The sequence below is a fragment of the Diorhabda sublineata genome, chromosome 7 (genome assembly GCF_026230105.1).
Source record: "Diorhabda sublineata isolate icDioSubl1.1 chromosome 7, icDioSubl1.1, whole genome shotgun sequence".
Classification (NCBI taxonomy): domain Eukaryota; kingdom Metazoa; phylum Arthropoda; class Insecta; order Coleoptera; family Chrysomelidae; genus Diorhabda; species Diorhabda sublineata.
In genome coordinates, this window is record NC_079480.1 from 16,241,721 (window position 1) to 16,261,180 (window position 19,460).

The 19,460-nt window shown below is 29.3% G+C and overlaps 1 protein-coding gene across 1 annotated transcript in view; it reads left to right on the forward strand.

The window, feature by feature from the left end:
• Positions 1 to 219: 219 nt before the first annotated feature.
• Positions 220 to 19,460, forward strand: part of LOC130446917 (farnesyl pyrophosphate synthase) — a 66,596-nt gene continuing 47,355 nt past the window's right edge. The window contains exons 1-2 of the mRNA XM_056783439.1: positions 220 to 568; positions 18,417 to 18,726. Coding sequence (XP_056639417.1) covers positions 360 to 568; positions 18,417 to 18,726 — 519 coding nt within the window. The 5' untranslated portion in view covers positions 220 to 359. The remainder of the gene's footprint in view (positions 569 to 18,416; positions 18,727 to 19,460) is intronic.

Below are 19,460 nucleotides of genomic sequence, written 5' to 3' on the forward strand. Positions count from 1 at the left end.
CAGTCTATGTACTCTCAATATTAAAGGCAGATAATAATTGATCAATAAGATTTTCGTTTTATCGACAGTTTCCATGGGAAAATTTAAAATGATTTTTAATCATAGATTTAATATCACCTCTACGCATTTAATATTTGATTTATTTTTATTTCCTCCGACTCTGTTCAAATGCCTACGTGACTTAAGTTTGGCAACGTTGCGAAAACGAACAAATGAACATCAAATCTCTAGCATCTTGTTTATATTTCATCTCTTTCTTTTAAGTGATACCATTTAAATAAAGACAAGTTTCTTTTTCTTCATTCAATTTTAATAAAATTAGTGAAAATACAAGGTGTTGAGTGAATTTCCCGAGGAGAATGATGTCTTTAAAGAATTTAATGTTTACTAGAAACGGTCGAGAAATATTTAGTGAAATCCGATGTCAAATTAGTAAAATTTGCGGCGTACCAAATAGCGTTTCCATTTCATATCAACACAATAAATTAGGTGTTAAAATTTTAAATTTACAGCGTGACAACTTACTAAATGAAAACTCCTCCGTATATAGTAGTCACAATAATATAAGGTAGGTAGTAATATTTTAGTTTTATAATATAATTTCTTATTACCAGGAAATGATGTAAATAAAAGCAAGCCCTAGAGCAACATTAGTATTAAGTACCTACATTGAGTTATTTTATGGACCTAATCTTTACTCAAAGATATTGAATTTAAACTTATATAAATTATATATTAATAACATTTATTTGATACAAAAATTAATAAACAGAAACAATCTATACTTATGCATTTATTTGTAAATTCAGGAATCTAATAGAAACCCTTTAAAGGTTTAAGAGTAATAATCAAATTTGTACTAGTATTGAGAAAAAATTGTTTTGCTTATCAATATTTTTTTGTTATAAATTTTACTTCATGTCTTCATTTCTTTAAATTAAATAGGATTTGAAAATCATGTTAAATACCCAGTATACCAAGGTGAAAGTAAATATTTTAATTTTTGTTAATAGAATGATATAAATATATTAATAATCATCTACCACACAAATATTGCAATTGTATTTATACTTAATTGCTTACTAGTATTTTGTTGAAAACATATGAAAGTTACATAACCCAAGGTCAGGCTTATCAAATTAATCCTATTTACAAATGTGAAATATATATAGTTATTTAGTATGTTCTTTCTTCACAGCCCTTGTACAATAAGGGCCTGAAAATTTGTGATGCGTGAATAATTTGTCAATCATTCTGTCAGCCTGAAGGAGCTCAATCCTCTTGCTTTATTCTCTTTCAGGATAGGTATATTTACATGTGGTATATGCAAGTCAGGTTGCATTAAAACATACCTTAACCGTCATAGTACGTCCTAGTTCTGCTGAAGAGAGGAGCCTATTGCTTTTTTAAAAAACACATTTTTATCTAGTCTCATCACAATTATGTCTGCTATTTTACATTATATACCTTTTGCGCTATACTTCCTAGAGCAAAGAATAACATTTGTGAGCATGTTATTAAAAACCAATTTTCTGCTGATTTGCTCATTTTATTACCTAAAACGAAAAAAATTCTTTATAATATTAACAAATTATTCCTTCAGAATATATTTATAACATTTACACGGTACAATTAAACCCCATAGTAATGGTAATATTGTGCCCCATTTTTTTCAAGTAATGAAATAATGATTAGAAAAAAGTAATTGACCAAACATATCTACTATATTTTAGAGTTTTCGAATACTTATGTCTTCATTGTTGGGGACCTAATTAGTTTAGGATTATGGCATATTAAATTTAATCATCGTTTTACAAAATAATTAAATTCCAAAGGTTCAAAAAATCAACATTCAAATTGACTCCATACATCAATAGTAAATTATTGATTCTGGTTTCAATGGTAAAATGGTTCTAAATGTTCTTATCTTAAGCCTCTTCTGTTTAAAAATTAGTTTTTTTAATAATTTTGGAAAGATTGATAAAAAGTTGACGTTTCGACTTTTATTTAAGTATTTATCAAAGTATAATATTGATACTGAGAATTTGCAAATTTATATTAATCAATAGATCACCTACATCATGAACATCAAAATAATAATAAAATCAAAATTGAAATTTGTTCTAATAAGAAAAATTTTTTCTCAGTCTTTACATCTCAAATATGTAGCAGTAATTAATCAATTAAATTATTTGTAGTTTTATTAGAATTTACAAAATAAAGCTATTTACTAATATTTAGAAGATGTTGACATTTTGACTACTTTCAATCTTCATCAAAATATGACATTGACATTAACAATTTGCTTATTTATATTAATAAATAGATCACCTACATCATGAATATCAATATAAGAATTAAATAAAAATAGAAATTTATTTTTTCCTTAGTTTTTTATCCCAAAAATATGTAGCAAAAATATGGAGCAGTCATTAATTAATTTATTTGTATTTTTATTAGAATTTACAAAACAGATCTATAAATTTTACTGGAATTATTTAGGTTTTTTTATCATTTATAGCTTTTTCGTTCTTATGAATATGAACCATTTTTTAAATATTCTCTTTTTTGTGTATTAGATTCCGTTCCAAGAATTTTTCAATCTCTATAATTGCATTTATGTTTTTTTTGATATCTCATGGTTCGATAATGCAGTTTTATATTTTTATCATATTGATGATCTTTTAGTCTATTTTCTAAATACTGAGATGTCTGCCCTATGTAGACAACTTCACATTTAGTACAAAGCACATGATATATAATATTTCGTCTTTTGTTTTTGTTGTTTGAGATTTTAGTTTACTGAAATATTTGTATTATATGTATAATGTATTATGTCCTCTATGACTTATACTAATATCATATTTATTAAAATAATTTGATAGTTGTAGTGAAAGTCCTTGTACATATGGTAAGGAAAAATGTTTTGTTTCGTTTCTGTATTGTTTTTTGATTGATTGTAGTATCTGTTGCCCCTTTTCTTGAATATGTTGTTTATCATTTTTTCCGGATAATTAATTTCTTTCAATACAGTTTTTGCTTTTTGAATAGCTAATCATCTATCAGACGTTTCTTATTGGGAACGTGGCAATAAAACACCAAAGTAAACTAATTTTAACTTTTCCAAATTTTAATGTATTCATTATCTGGGAAATAATTAACTAAGATTTGCGGTGGCTTCAAATTGTATGGATTCTTGTAAAAACTTGAAAACCATGGGATTCAAAATTCAATATTTAAAATGACTTGTGATAGAAATACTGATTAATTGAATTTCAATTTCATATTCCCAATAAGAAAACGTTCATACTCTAGTTGACAAAGACTTCATTACAATTCATGTTTACGAAAACGATTATTTACATTTTTTTATGAAAAGTAGACCATGTATAAAAGGACTAGTCCGTATAGAAAAGGACTAAGGATATTAGTCTATATGTGTAAGAAGCTTGTCTTCTAATGAACTGTCTAGTCCGTTTATAAAAGGTCTAGTCTATTTATATACGGCCCAGCTGCACCTACGCCATATGTATATTTTTAAGATATTTAAACACATTTTTTTTTATTTATTTATCATAGAAATGAGTTATACATAAAAATACATACGTAAAAATACAAATCAGGACATTTAATTTTTTTGTACAACTTAAGCTATTATGGCATTTAGAATTACATTTCTTTGATTGACATTTACCCTTACAATTACATTTTTTAAAACCTTGCCTGTGTCCTTTCGATTTCTGCATTGCCAGCAATATCAGCATGAATGGAATTAATCACATTTTCCAAGTCTTCTTCAGTTGTTGCACAGTCTATAGTTTCTAATGGAATATTTTAATTTTTTAATCCAATTTTTGGTTTGCTTCCGAAAATGGCTTTATATGGGAATGTTTTTATTTGTATAAATCTTGAAGCTTGACTACAATGCTCTGTTCTGTTTTCCAACATCCATGGGGTTAGCATGCTCTCTACATCTTGATTAGCGCGTTCTACGCTGCCTTGGCTCTAACTGTGGCGTGGTTTGACAAGCCCAAGCTTTAGCTCGGGCCACATTGTCTTTAATTCCTCAATAACCCAGTTGCAAAATTCACGGGCATTTTCAGATTGCAAAACCACAGGGGTGCCAAAAATGGTAAAAATATCGTCAAGGTGATAAGCGACTTCTTTTGCACATTTAGTCTCGAGTTTTTCCTTCGCTCATACAATTGTTCATAGAACCTAAATAATCAAAAAAACAATGTTATGACAATTGTTGTCAAAAACAACACGCGTAATATCTCTCTAATAGGTAAAACTTGGGTGAGGTTATGTTACTAATTATTGTTATCACATTGAAAAAATACATTTCTTTTTGAAATTCCATTCCAAAAATCTGTATCATGTTAGTATAAATACACTCAACCTCGTTGAAATACCACAAATCGGGTTATTTTCAGATAAAATACTTTGTAAACCACAGCAAAAAAGCGGCAAACTGTCAACTTGCTTGAAAACACTGCCATCGAGCATACGGCCTGAATCAAAATCTATGAAATATGTACCATATTTTTTACATACGAGTATATACAGACCGTATATATACGATCTAGGCCTTATACATTTTATTTTTGGTCATTACTTCGGAATGATATTTGGGTGAACTTTTGTGTTTTTGATGATGTTAATTATAATTCTGGTATCATCTATCTGTAACCATGGTTTCTTGTATAAAATTTAGTTTTAATTTGTTAAATTTGGTTTTGTTAAGTGCCATATCTAAAAAATCTAACTTTTCTATTTCCATGGTAAATTCGATTTCAAAAGTTAAAAATATTAAAATCATCTATGAAATCACTTCAATCAATCAATCATATTTGAATAATAATACAATGAATTTTATATTTTCTAATACTCAATCTTCTACATATTCTATAATAATTTGTGTTATGCTTTGATGAATAATTCAATTTTTCTTTACTTTATCTTTGTAGATTTTTTTTGAGTTATTTTGATTTCTTTCAGTTTTATTATAAGGGACTTCAAGTATTTCATTTTTATATGTAAAGTATCCAGAAAAGATTATAGGAATGATTATCCAGTAGTTAGAAAATAGAATAAATTGTCACAGATATATTAAAAATGCATCAAGTGCCTTATAGAAAATAAATTTGATTTTATAAACGCAAAAAATGTAAATCAAGATAAAAATTATGTAGAAATAACAATCAAGGAAATGATGTAACTATTTAAAATATAATAAATTTTTTAGGTAGGTGGATTAATTAGTGATGTTAAGTACTTTTCGAAAATATATTAAGTATTTAACTGACATTTTGAAAATAAAGCTTGGTTTATGCAGCCAAATATTAAAACTAAATTGAAATTAACATTAAAATAAACTTTCTTTTTGAGTTTTTGGTATATGCAGTAAATCAAGGATAATTATGAATTACTGGTAAACCAATACAAATTCCCTATATGAGTCCTTTTTGTGGTACATATGAAGAAACCTCCTAACACTGTCTATCAATGTTCCATCGATTACAGGACATTGACAACTTTCAGACATTGCCTATTTTTTATAACAGTCTTAAAAATAATACACTGCAGGGTATTAAAGCGAATAATATTTCTGTAATCAAGGTAAAAGGATGTTGTAAACAAAACATTACCACCAATACAGACTGACCTAACGTATTCTATGCTCATAACCTCACAAAATTAAGGAATTAAACTATGAGCTACAAGTATCATTTCAGTGTCTATAAACAATTAATTTAATTTGTTAGTTAATGTGGTAATTTTCAATTTTGGCTGCATAAATCAAGTTTAATATCAACATAAATTTTAATACATGTTTTTTACAATTTTGACCATAATTTCTGATTATATCAGTTATAATTCTTTTGATAATACTCTTAGTGAGAAATGAAATATTGAGAAGATAAGATAAAATTAAAATAAAAATGTCAATCCAGGAGCTTAAGAAATTTCAATTCAATTCCAAAGTTTTTAAATGTTCTTGATTTTAGGTCTCTTCTGTTATGGAATCAGTTTTTTTTAATAAATTATGAAAGATAGATGAACATTTTGACTTTTCGACCACTTTCAGTATTATCAAAATAAATATTTTTCGTGATTAAATTAATCTTAGTATAACGTTGGTGATATGAATGATATTTGATATCATACATATTTTTTCAGTGAAGAATAATTTGAAAAGCAAAACAGATATTATAAAGTCCAAAATATAATCCATCACATAATCTGATAATATAGGGGATATTGAAGACCCCATTGGTGTTACAAAGATTGTTTGGTAATTTTTATTATCATAAGAGAAATATGTATTGATAATTATGATTGTTATTAATTGTAATAGAGTTTTTCTATAAAGCCAGCATTTGTTACTTAATCACTCCATTTATGTTCTAGGGCTGTTAGACATATGTTTAAGTGAACATTACTAAATAAAAGATGATAATAAAATTTTGATTGAATGGTACTGGAAACCAATAAGTTCTGGGCAACATATAAATTATCATTCATATCACCCATGTAAAACTAAAATGAATTTAATCAAACACATGAAAAATAAAGTTCTCAAAATTTATGATCCAATTTTTCATAAATAGAACCTAACACACTTTTTTATGAAAACTCATATCTTTTGAAACGAAATCTTCATAACACATCTGACACTGACTTGAGCCGATATCTATCTCACTTATTTATACCCCTTTACCATATATAAAATCAGTTACTCCTAGACTTTCTAATAAATTGGCTAACATAGTATATGAAATACCTTGTTTAAATTGTGAAAAAAATTACATTGGTCAGTCGGAAAGGCCACTGATCAGGATAACTTCCCACAAAAGTGATAGCAGATTATATCATTATAGATGTTCATTAGCGACTCATGTCTATCATGAAGGACAAAATTATGACAACTGAAGAAAACTACAAAAAACAATACAATATGTATTGCCCAGAATGATCAATGCTTCAATAAGAAAACTGATTTAGATAACCTTGATGTAATTTAAGCATAACATTTAGATTTCGAAAAAACAAATTCTGTGAAAAATTCAACGCCCTTCACAACCAACTAACCTCGCCTAACCTGTAAATTTGAACGACACTCATAACGACATAAACTATAAAAATTCAACGTCATTCATAAGCTAAGCAATGAAAATAATTATTCTATAGTAACCAGAATCAATATTTCTATCAAGCGTCAATTTGAATATTGAATTTTGAAATTCATAAAATTTATGTTTTTACAAGAAACTACAACATTTAAAACTCGCCGAATCTTTGCTAATTATTGTAAATAAATTTTATTATTGTTATACATTTACATCTATACATATTTTTATATTCTATATATAACCTATATCTATATTCTATATCTATTATATATATATATATATATATATATATATATATATATATATATATAAGAGCGATTTCTTATTGGAAAGTGGCAAGGAAACACCAAAGTGGACTAACTTTAATATATTTTTCGAGCGTTTGAATACTTATGTATTCATCGTCTGGGACTGAAATTATGGTCAAATTTATTTTGTTACATTTGGTACATCTTATTTACCATGGAAATATATATTTTCGGCGACTACGCTAGATTTCTACCTGACCAATAGTTCGCAGTTGGAAGTGAGGATGGCGCCACTTAACGTTCGCTGGGAAATGTTTAATTACATGTACCAAATGTGACGCTCTTTGACGTTGTCTTCAGTTCGGGTCTCAAGCACTAACGAGGGGTGTTAAACTGCTTTGATGAGACATAATAACGTCGAAACTAGTCAGTAGTTACTACCCTTGTAATTGCGAGCCATTGGGGTTGTTAATAAAGACAAAAGGGTCGATTAACATCACGCTCTTCAGAGGAGTTGTAATTCAATATTCGTCGAGGCATTAGCCAGGAAAGTAGTTGTTTCTCCTTTGAAGTATGGCGGAATACATTTTCGAAATTATTTCAGAGGTGAATATTGGTATATTTGAATTTTATTTTATCTTCTTAATATTTCTTACCTCACTAGGAGTATTATCAAAACAAATATAACTAAAATAATCAAAAATTATGGTTAAAATTGTAAAAAACATGTATTAAAATTTATGTTGAAATTAAACTTGATTTATGCAGCGAAAATAAAAAATTACCATTTAACTAACAAATTAAATTACTTGTTTATAACCACTGAAATGGTACTTGTAGCTCATGCAGAAAATTAACAGTAAATTTAAATTAAAACTAAACTAAGAGTTCGCCAACTTTTAACTTCATAGTTTAATTCCTTAATTTTGTGAGGTTATGAGTATAGAATACGTTAGGCCAGTCTGTATTGGTGGTATTGTTTTGTTTACATTTGTTCAATGCCCTATATTATTTTTAAGACTGATATAAAAAATAGGCAATGTATGAAAGTTGTCAATGTCCTTTAAACGATGGAACATTGATAGACAGTGTCAGGAGGTTTCTTCATATGTATCCTTGATTTACTGCATAAACCAATAAATCAACAAGACAATTTAGTTTAATGTTAATTTCAATTTAGTTTTAATATTTTTTATTTTTAATATCAGTGCTTAAGTAAAGTTACATACTCAATATGTTTTCGAAAAGTACTTAACATCACTAATTGGTCCTCCTACCTAAAAAATTTATTCTATTTTAAATAGTTATATCTTTCCTTCATTGTTATTTCTACATAATTTTTATCTTGATTTACATTTTTTGAGTTTATAAAATCAAATTTATTTTCTATAAGGCACTTGATGCATTTTTAGTATATTTGTGACAATTTATTCTATTTTCCAAATATTGCATAGTCATTCCTATAATCTTTCCTGGATACTTTACATATAAAAATGAAATACTTGAAGTCCCTTTTAATAAAACTGAAAGAAATCAAAATATCAAAATCAAAATAAAAAAAAATCTACAAAGATAAAGTAAAAAAAATTAAATTATTCATCAAAGCATAACACAAATTATTATGGAATATGTAGAAGATTGAGTATTAGAAAATATAAAATTCATTGTATTATTATTCAAATGATATGTCGATAACTGTTTAGCTACAGTTCTATATGGAAATGTAGTGATTTCCTAGATGATTTTAATATATTTAACTTTTGAAATCCATTTCACCATGGAAATAGAAAAGATAGATTTTTTAGATATGGCACTTAACAAAACCAAATTTGAAAAATTAAAACTAAATTATATACAAAAAACTATGGTACTGATGGTACCTAAATTATAATTCACATCATTCAAATACACAAAAGGTAGCGTAATTATATGATTGGCAGATAGAGCTATAAAACTAAGTTCACCCAAATATCATTCCGAAGTAATTAAAGTAGATTGTTTTGTGTAGTCGTTTTGGCTTTACACTCATTCTGCACCTATACTTAAAAGATATTTTGTTCGAAATACATAGACTCCTCCCAAAGGAAACTATTTTTTGGGGGTTTTTGTGTTCTACATCCCCAAGTGTTAATAATTCTCTTTCAGGGTACTTAATCCCTTTAGCGAAATGGACAGGATATTCGCAGAGTAGATGTTCCGCTGTTTCCATGGCTTACTCGCAGAATCTGCAGTTGTTTCCTCTGCCATGCCGATCGTCTTAAGGTGGTATTTAACGGGGCAGTGACCTCATTTCTGGTCATGACAAGAAGTTCTTCAGACTTCCTAGCTGATATGGTTATGAACTTTTTGGATTGTCTGCATGTTCCAGAAATTCATGGTGGCATTAAAATTTATAAAATTGAACTATGAATTTTACTTTAATTATTCAGGTCTTTTACATCATTTATAGCTTTCTTGTTCTTTGAATGTTAATCATTTCTAAAAATTCTCTCGTGTATTAGATTTCGTTGCAAGAATTTTTTGGATCTTTATAATTGAATTTATGTTTTTTTGATATTTCATGGTTCGTTAATGCAGTTTTTTATCGTATTGATGACTTTTTAGTCTATTTTCTAAATATTGAGAGGTCTGCCTTATGTAGACAACGTCACAATTAGTACAAGGCACTTGTTATATAATATTACTTCTTTTGTTTTTTAGTGTTTTATAATTCAATTTAGTGAAATATTTGGATAACTTATTATGTCCTTTATGACTTATACTAATATTTATTAAAATAATTCAATAGTCCTTGTACATATGGTAAGAAAAAATGTTTTGATGTTTCGTTTTTGTTTTGTTTCTTAATAGATTATAGTATCTATTTTTCTTTTTCTTGAATATGTTATTTATCATTTGTTCGTGATAATTATTTTTTAATGCAGTTTCTACTTTTTGTTAGCTCAGCATCTAAATTCAGGATTTGATAGTTAGATAGGTCTATCAGCCAAACTTATAGTCACAAGAAACGGAAAAAGAATGGAATATTTATATCCAGTTTGCTTAGGGTAGTTTCATCGAGATGTTTTATTACTAATTGTGCCCTCCAAACACAACTATCAATTTGTTTATATATTTCATTCTCAAATTTGAGATATGTTGTTGTAAGTTCTATAGCGTTGATAAATTCGTTTCAAGGTATGTCTATAAAGTTTTTAATTTTGTTCTATTTTTTTTTATTAATCTATCTTTTACAATTACGATAGGGATATTGATATACAAAGTGAGTTTTATACATGGAACGCTTTAATTACCTCGGAAACAGCTTGTACGATTTTTATAAATTTTTGTGCGCAAGGATCTTGTGATACAGTCGGTGTTATGGTGGTATTTACATGGTTGTAAGACTTTTCCTTTTTCGGAAAAATAATGAACTTTGTTATTTCAAATGGACCACCCTATATATTTTGTATTTCTAGAAATCCTTAAGAAATATTGATTCTTTTTTATGTGATATTCTCTATACCTAAATGCCATAATTTCGGATTTATAGCTATATTTACAGTATCTCCACCAAAGTTACAATGAATATTGTTCATTTAGATGGCTACGATTCAATAAACTTGTTTGATTTCAATATTCTTTAATAATTTATGTAGTACTACAAATCGCGTAACAAGGTCTAGTGTCAAATTAGTAAAACTGGTGCAGTATAATCTTTATCCAAATCATGGCGCAAAAAACCTACAACAGAAGACAAACCTTTAGAAAACATACAGTGAAGGAGATTACAGCAGATACTTAAAACTTTCTAATACATTTTGCAGCATCCCTGACTGCTCAATTCTTCTTATCTCTGTGTTAATAATATCTTTTAATTTCTGAATATTGGCAGGTTTTGTTTTATAAACGATGTTTTCTAAGTGACCTTACAGGAAATAGTCTAAAGGATTCATGTCGGGTGATCGCGGACACCATCTTGATGTAGCCAAATATTGTCGTTTGGGATATTGTTATTTTCTGAAAATTACTAATAATGAAGTTTTTTTCAAATGTAATTGAAAATACTTACTTGTATTTGGAAATTTCCGAGCTAACTCAAGTATAATACTATTTTCCAATTAACCTAAATAAGTCGGACCATTTAAGTTACCCTCAATGAAAAAGGGAACAATTATTTTGTCGCCTATTATTCCAGTCCATACATTCAGTTTTTCGGGATATTGGGTGTGGGATTCACGCATACAACAAGGATTGTTACGTGACCAATATCTACAATTATGCCGATTTACGTTTCCATTAATATAAAAAAATTTGAATACTTTTGCTTGTAACATTTTTCCATCATTAGGCTGTAAACTTTTCACGTCATCTGACAACTCTTGAACCAACTTCACTTTGTATGGATGGAATTTATTATCACGTCAAATTTTAAATACGGATGTTTCCTGGATATTTGTTTCGTACTCACGTGTGAATTGTCTTCTAACAGGACACAAACATCTAAATATTTGTTTTCAGTTGATGCAGCTTTTCTGCGCCCCGATTTCGATAAATCTTTTAGTGAACCAGTTTCGTTAAACTTTTTTACTGATTTACTGACAGTAGATTATGGGATTTCAGTTATCATATAAATTATTAAAGATACTAGCTTTTACCCGCGGCTTCGCTCGCATCGAATCCATTAAATAAGTATCAGAAATCATTATAATAGAAAAGAACGAACTCTGTAGCTATATTAGAACCTGAGATATAGATCTTTGAATGTAGAAAAATTGCCAAAAACCTACAAAAATCCATAACTCCACATTGAATGTCCGCGCCTAGCTCCTCTCCAACCCAACCGATTTAAGTGTTCAAAAACTCAAAAGAAAGAAGGTGTTTCAGCGAGTGCTCTTAAACCAAAACGAAGTCTCTATCTTGAATAGAACCTGAGATATTGAGGATAGAACGTGTGTATGTGAAAAACTCCCATAAGTTATGTACAGGGGGTAATCGCATGTGAGTATAACTTGAGAATGGTGAAAATTAGATGAAATCCTATGGTTGATGGCTGATCTGTGCATCAATACCTTTCATTGAAAAAAAAAATTAAGCAAATCGGTTGGGTAGAACGCCTGAACGGACTCGGAATGGAAATCATCAATTTTTTTAATATATAAGATTACACGTTGTTGACTTCAACGTCTATCACCATATCCTAATATCATTAAAATATCAATCGTTCTTGTATAGATAAACGATCCATTGTGACTTTCAATTAACTTCAACAATAATAATTTATTGAAACAGCAAATTTGATATTGTAGCAGTCACAGTCAGTAACTCCGAAATTATGGCATTTAGGTATAGGGAACTGTCGATGAAAAATAATAAGATTTCATAATGATTTCGAAAAGTGGAAAATATACAGGGTGATCCATTTGAAATAACAAAGTTCATTATTTTCCGAGAAAAAGGAAAGATTTGACTACAATGTAAATACCACCATAATACCGGCCGTATCACAAGATTCTTGTACACAAAAATTTATATATACATATATACATACATAAAACTCACTCTGTATAATATAACAAACAAAGAACAATGCATAATTAAACGTATATGTTAATTTCAAGGTAATGTCGTACCATAGCTGTAATTTTTATAAATGTATAATAGCTCTTGTAGTTAATATATTACAATCACTTTTATAATCAGTAGCAACCTTTAGACTTTTTATGATCATTATTTATAATTATTTTTGGAACTAATCATATATTCGGAACGCTACTTAAATATTCTGTCATTCTAATAAGGTATTGCTGAAGTTTATTCTTCTTTTTTTTTCGTTTATATAAATGAAATTTTAGCTCTTTTTACGTTTGGTAAAATACGAACATATTGTAGCTGTAGACTTTTCCATAACTTCTTTGATCAGATTTCGAAAATTATAATAATTATATAATATCTCATAATAATTAACACAAAATCTATATAGCTTAGCTCAACAACTATTATGGAACTAATCGTACAATATGATGGTATTTATTTAGAGTAATTAATAATTCCATTTGTCAGTTCAAACAATATTGTTGAAAAGTGAACAAATTTATTTTCTTTCTATACTTTGATTTATAAATTGTATCGAAAAACATGGTGTATGAAACATGCATTTTTCAAGTCGCTGATAGCTCAATGTAGATGTTCGCTCCATGCCTCCCAACTGCAGGTACCTGGTTTAGAAATTGAAGCATATTTTAATGTAATTCTTGGCAGCATTGTTTGTTACCTAACCGGTTGGTTGGGGTAGAATTTCTCATACCCAACACCATTTTTGCTTTCATTTATTCTCATTAAATAAATTATATTTTTCTAATAAAGTCCACAATCGTTATTTACTTGAACCGTTCAGAAAATACGACTATTCACTTTCTCAATTTTTTATAGTAAAACAATATAGTATTATATCTAAATAAAGTAAGCATCTGATATCCGTAATTAATGGATTCATTAATGACTGCCGTGATTAATGGGTATAATCAGGGTCGAGAAAACGATTAATAGGTTCATTATACAACAATCATGGATAAAATTTTTTATTTTATAACCTCTGAAATAAATATCTATCAAAATTTAGTGTGCGGAATAATTATCAAATTGTCAGAACTGAAAATATGAGTTCGTTTTATCAAGTATATACAGAATAAAAATATTTCTTAATCTTATTTAAATGGAGAAAACATGTAACAAATCATTATTTATTAATAATTAATAATATTTGAATGAAAAGAATAGAAAATATCTACATTTTTCAAGTGAACGGTGACTTTGTAAATGCCGTCGTATAACAAAAATAAGAAATAATAGAGACAAACTTCAACTCTTGAAAAGAGCAAAAAAAGGTGCCGTGACGGTGTGTTGCCAAGTTTCGCGCACAGAACCAGAAATAAATATTGTTGTTTACTCAAGTTTAATGCTTTAAAGACTATTTTCCATATAGTTCCAAATTGTCTAGATCCAGTTTAAAGGACCAAAAAAATATGTATGAAACAAGATTATATTAACTGGACTGTTGTACTGCTGAGCACTCGTACAACCATTTTAATCGCGGCTATTCTAACTAGTAAGATTCGAAAGATCACCGGATTGCTCAGGAACAAAAGAATAAAACATTTAGATGGTACCAAAAATGTATAATGATAAGTACCCAAAAATGTTACAAAACTCCAATAGTAAATGTATTTTATCAAGATCACTTATAACTAAAATTCAAACGATTTGGCACTGCTGCAAAACTACTGGGTAACTCATTAAAAACACCGGCCGACATCATTTTCCTTGTTCAAGTTCTGATTATTTTTTTCCACTAATTTGGTAGTGCTGATCACGAAATTATATCTCATTTTATCGTATCACATCAGGTTTTTAAAAAAGTTAAGACATTGGCTATTTAAAATTTTTTGATTAAAATAAATTAAATTTTAGATTTTGGCGCTCTTTTCTCGAATCGTGCGACCTCTCGTGAGAAAATATATTAGTTGCAACAACGACACACCCATTCGAAACAGGTTTCATGCAAATAAACCTCTACAGTTACTTTGTTTATAAACTTTTTACTGAAATTAGTGTATTTATTTAAAAAAATTTCTTACGTTTTACTTTTAGTGTTCAATAAATTTTATGTATGATTTGTTGTTGAAAAACTGTTAAAACAACAGAATGTCCTCAAGAAAGGGTCATAATAATGCGGATACATTTTGTTATATTTTTGGAAACTTTATGACTTTAAAGCAAAAACAAAATCTCAAAGTAGGAACAAAAAACGTTATACGAAAAAATTTAATTAGTCCTGAAAAAATTTTACTACCTTGCTTCATATCAAACTCGGTATGATGAAACAGTTCGTTAAAGCATTGGATAAAAACAATGCTAGTTTTGAATACCTGTGTAAAAAATTTCGAAGATTATCTGAAGCAAAAATTAAAGAAGGAGTGTTCGATGGAACAATTTTCTAGGAAATAATAAACATCCCGACTATAAAAATAAGGTTGCAAACTTATTAGATAAGTATCAAAAATTGGGGTGTGCATGAGCATGAAACTCCACTTTCTAGATTCACATGTGGACTTTTTTCCTGATAATCTTGGTGATAACAGTGAAGAGCAGGGATAAAGGTTTCATCAGGACATAAAAACTATGGAGACAAGGTACCAAGGTCGATGGAATGTGAATATGATGGCTGATTACTATTACTGCTGGTCACCGACACGTGATATTACTGAAGTTACTCACAAAAAAACTACACCCAAACGTAATTTTGTCGCGAAACGTAAAAGATGTCATTCTAAATAGTCCTGTAGCATTGTTCAGACTCGAATGTTTTCTTTGTAAATGTTCAAATATATGTTTTTGTAATATGATTATTGATTACTTCTATAAATTTTGAAAAAAATGCTTTTTCCTTCTTTTAAAAAAATCTGATGTGATAGGGCAAATATGTAGGTGTTTTTTGTGTTTAAAATAGTATAAATTGGTGATATTTGTGGCTCAACTACAAACAACTTTCAAAAAATCTTCATTTGTCGGTCGGTGAAATTAATTTTTCTCATTACATGAAGAAACCATGGGTACGCTAACATTCGATGCCAAACAGAAAATCGCACCAATTGTAGGAGGAACAAACAAAATTTAAACAGATAAACAGAATGTAAACGTTGTTTAATATCAATTTTTTTGGTTTCCGATATATCTATACAGTGAGCGGCAAAAAAATAAATGAAATAAATTTTGGTGGTTGCTACTTATTGCCTAGTGGTGTACTGTGGTATACGAGTCTGTATTGATATCTAGTTAGCCTAAACCATGCATAAACAAAATATTGCGTTACCATAGCAACGAATAATAACTTATTAGAAGTGTCAGTGTAAAGTTTGACGTCAAAAAAGTAAACCAGAGTTACGCAATAAATTAAAAGAAAAAAGATGTCCACCAAATTTGTGAAAATCAAAAAATTGGAGTATCGAGCCATCATCAAGTACCTGTATTTAAAAGGGTTAAGAGGTAAGCAGATTTACGAAGATATGCTTAATACCCTTGGTAATCAATGTCCTTCGTATGCGACCGTGAAAAATTGGACTGCAAGCTTCAAAAGAGGTAAATTTTCCATTGAAGATGATGACCGATCGGGAAGGCCAGGTTCTGTGTCAGTCCCGGAAAATATCGATGAAGTTAACATGATTTTATCAGACCGTCGAATTGGGCTAAAACGGAGCACTGAATATTTCATACGTACGCGTTCATCATATAGCTCATGTCAATTTGGAGATGAGAAAATTTGGTGCAAAATGGACCCCCAAATGTATGAATGTTGACCAAAAGCGTGCAAGGGTTGAAGCGTCGCGTTCGATCTGTGCTCGATTTGAAAACGATATAGACTTCTCAAGCCGAATTGTTACTATAGATGAAACTTAAGTACATTTCTACGATCCAAAAACAAAGCAACAATCGATGGAAAGGCGACACTCTGTTTCTCTAAGACCTAAGAAGTTTCGTGTCCAAAATTCTGTTGGAAAAGTTCTCACTTCAGTTTTTTGGGAAAAGACGCGGAAAGCTATCTAAAGGTATTTTGTTTTCGCAAGACAACGGCCCTGCACACAAATATCATGTTGCCATGCAAAATAATTCGTGATTTTCCTCAACTGGAAAAAAGTTTAGAAGGTCGTAAATTTTCTTCCAATGAGGAGGTAATAAAAACTGTGGAGGTCTGGTTTGCCGAGCAAGAAGAAACATTTTTTTTCAAAAGGTCTAGAGGCGTTGCAGGTTCACTGTTATAAATGTATCCAATTAAGAGAAGAATATGTTGAGTAATAAAATATTTTGACATTGAAATTTTGTTTGGTTCCATAGTAGGCTAAGAATTTTTCAAAATATCCTCGTATAAGTGGAAAAATTCTAAATCGAGAACAAAACTTTAACTGTTGCAGCATTTTTTTCATTAAATGAATAATGTTACAATTTATTTTATTGTCCACGCTATATGAGCTTAATGATAGACTGAAAATAAATCAAAATTTCAATCAACTCAAATTTAACTTAAAATTTAGATATACGTTGCAATAAATTCTCATATTATATTAAAATAATTAATGTTCCTTCACAATTTTCCAGGCTTAGGACTGACAAAATAGAAATAAAGTCATTTTAAATCATGGCAGGATTTTAATCGAGTAATGAAGCGATTTCATTCTTCAAAATATTGGTAATTATCTGTACTGTGTACTGAACACAAAAAAAAATATTCCAGCCGTTGCGTCGATCATCCCTTGTTAAAGAAATAGAGAGGGTTAATGAATAAAAAATTTACATTTTCGGAATTACGTGTGTTAACAAATTATAAATTTTAATCGAAAATATATAAACAAAAAATGCAGCTAAATAGTGAAAATAATATGTGAAAAATATATGAAATTAATTCAGTGGAATTATGAACAATTATAATTGTTAATTGACGTAACCATAAGTAATTATTATTTTATCATAGAAAAATATATATGGAAAAATTGAAAAGTCAATAACTATTTTTTTACGGTAAAAGGGGCTGTTGAAGGGGAGTGTTAAAAGAGCGCGGAAAGATGTTGTATAAATAGTGTTCTTGAGTAGACCTAAACTAACCTCACTTAACAACAATGACCGATGGCTAATTCCACCTTCCACCATATATTGTAATTACCTCCCTCTAACACCCCCCACAACCCTAAGTCGATAGAGGGTGGGGGATGATTTTTAGATAATTACCAAAATATTTGATTCTGATGTATAAATTTGCCGGAGTGCTAAAGTTTAGAATAGAACGTTTTGTACATCTTCTAAGGCTAAATATAATTTACAATCCATTTAACTTTGATTAGTGGTAGAATGAAAATATGGATACGGATTGTTATACTGAATGGTGATTCCAAAATTTTTGTGCGTACGAAAATAATAAGAAACGTATAGAACTGTAACCATTTATTATACATATCTGTTTTCACGTTTTGAACTCTTTTGCTTAGATTACTTATTATTATAGAGTCCTCTCTACAATCCAAACGGAAGTGAAACCCATTAACAACAATTCTTTTGTGTTCTCCAAAGATGAGAGCCGAGAATTCATGGCGATATTTCCCGATATAGTAAGGGATTTAACAGACGCAGGTCGACATACAGATATTCCGGAGGTAACGAAGAGATTCGCACACGTGTTACAATACAACGTTCCAACGGGAAAAAAGACACGAGGTTTGTCTACTGTGATCGCTTACAAGATGTTAGAAAAACCGGAAAATCTTACGCCCGAGAATATTAGACTGGCGAACATTTTAGGGTGGTGTGTAGAATTGGTAAGTTTTTTTGATTCTTTTACGTTGGGATTATAGTTTGACAATTTATAATATCTAACAGTTATTCATTGGGAAAGCTTACTTAAATTTTTGTACACAAATAACCTGGTATACCAATTAATTTCAGCTGAATTAAAACGTTGAGTTTTGGTCAACAGAATCCGATCGGCAGGGCCACTCTGCAAAATTTGTGCTGATTCGGTTCGGTTTTCTTTGATCCGTACCGACGTAATTCGGTTTGGAGTCGGCATGCTTCGGTTCGGCTTTCGGCACAGCGGGCAGGCCGAAATACACGTCTACACTAATTTGGCTTTTCCATCCGGCCTGTGCCGAATCATGCCGATTATTTAATTATAAAACATAAATAGACGAGTAAAATGTACCCAACTGTAAGAGCGTTTGGTTTAAACAGGGTATCAGACGTGAACTGAACCCTTTTTGTATCCCATTTGTATTTTTTCTTTAAAATGAAATTTTAAAGCAAAAAACAACAAAGAAAAATAAATACTTTGCAAATAAAACAAAAGAAAAACATTTTAATCCAAAGTATCTTTATAAATAACCATGGGAGTCAGAATCGTCTGAATTATTTGATTGAATTATGAAGGGTTGTAAAGGGGTATACCACATACTCATCTTCTTCTTTGATAACTCTGTTCTCCTTATTTAAACTATAAATTGTCCTACGTATAAAATCTTGAGTAGCTTTGTCAACTGATTTCAGTTTTTCTTCA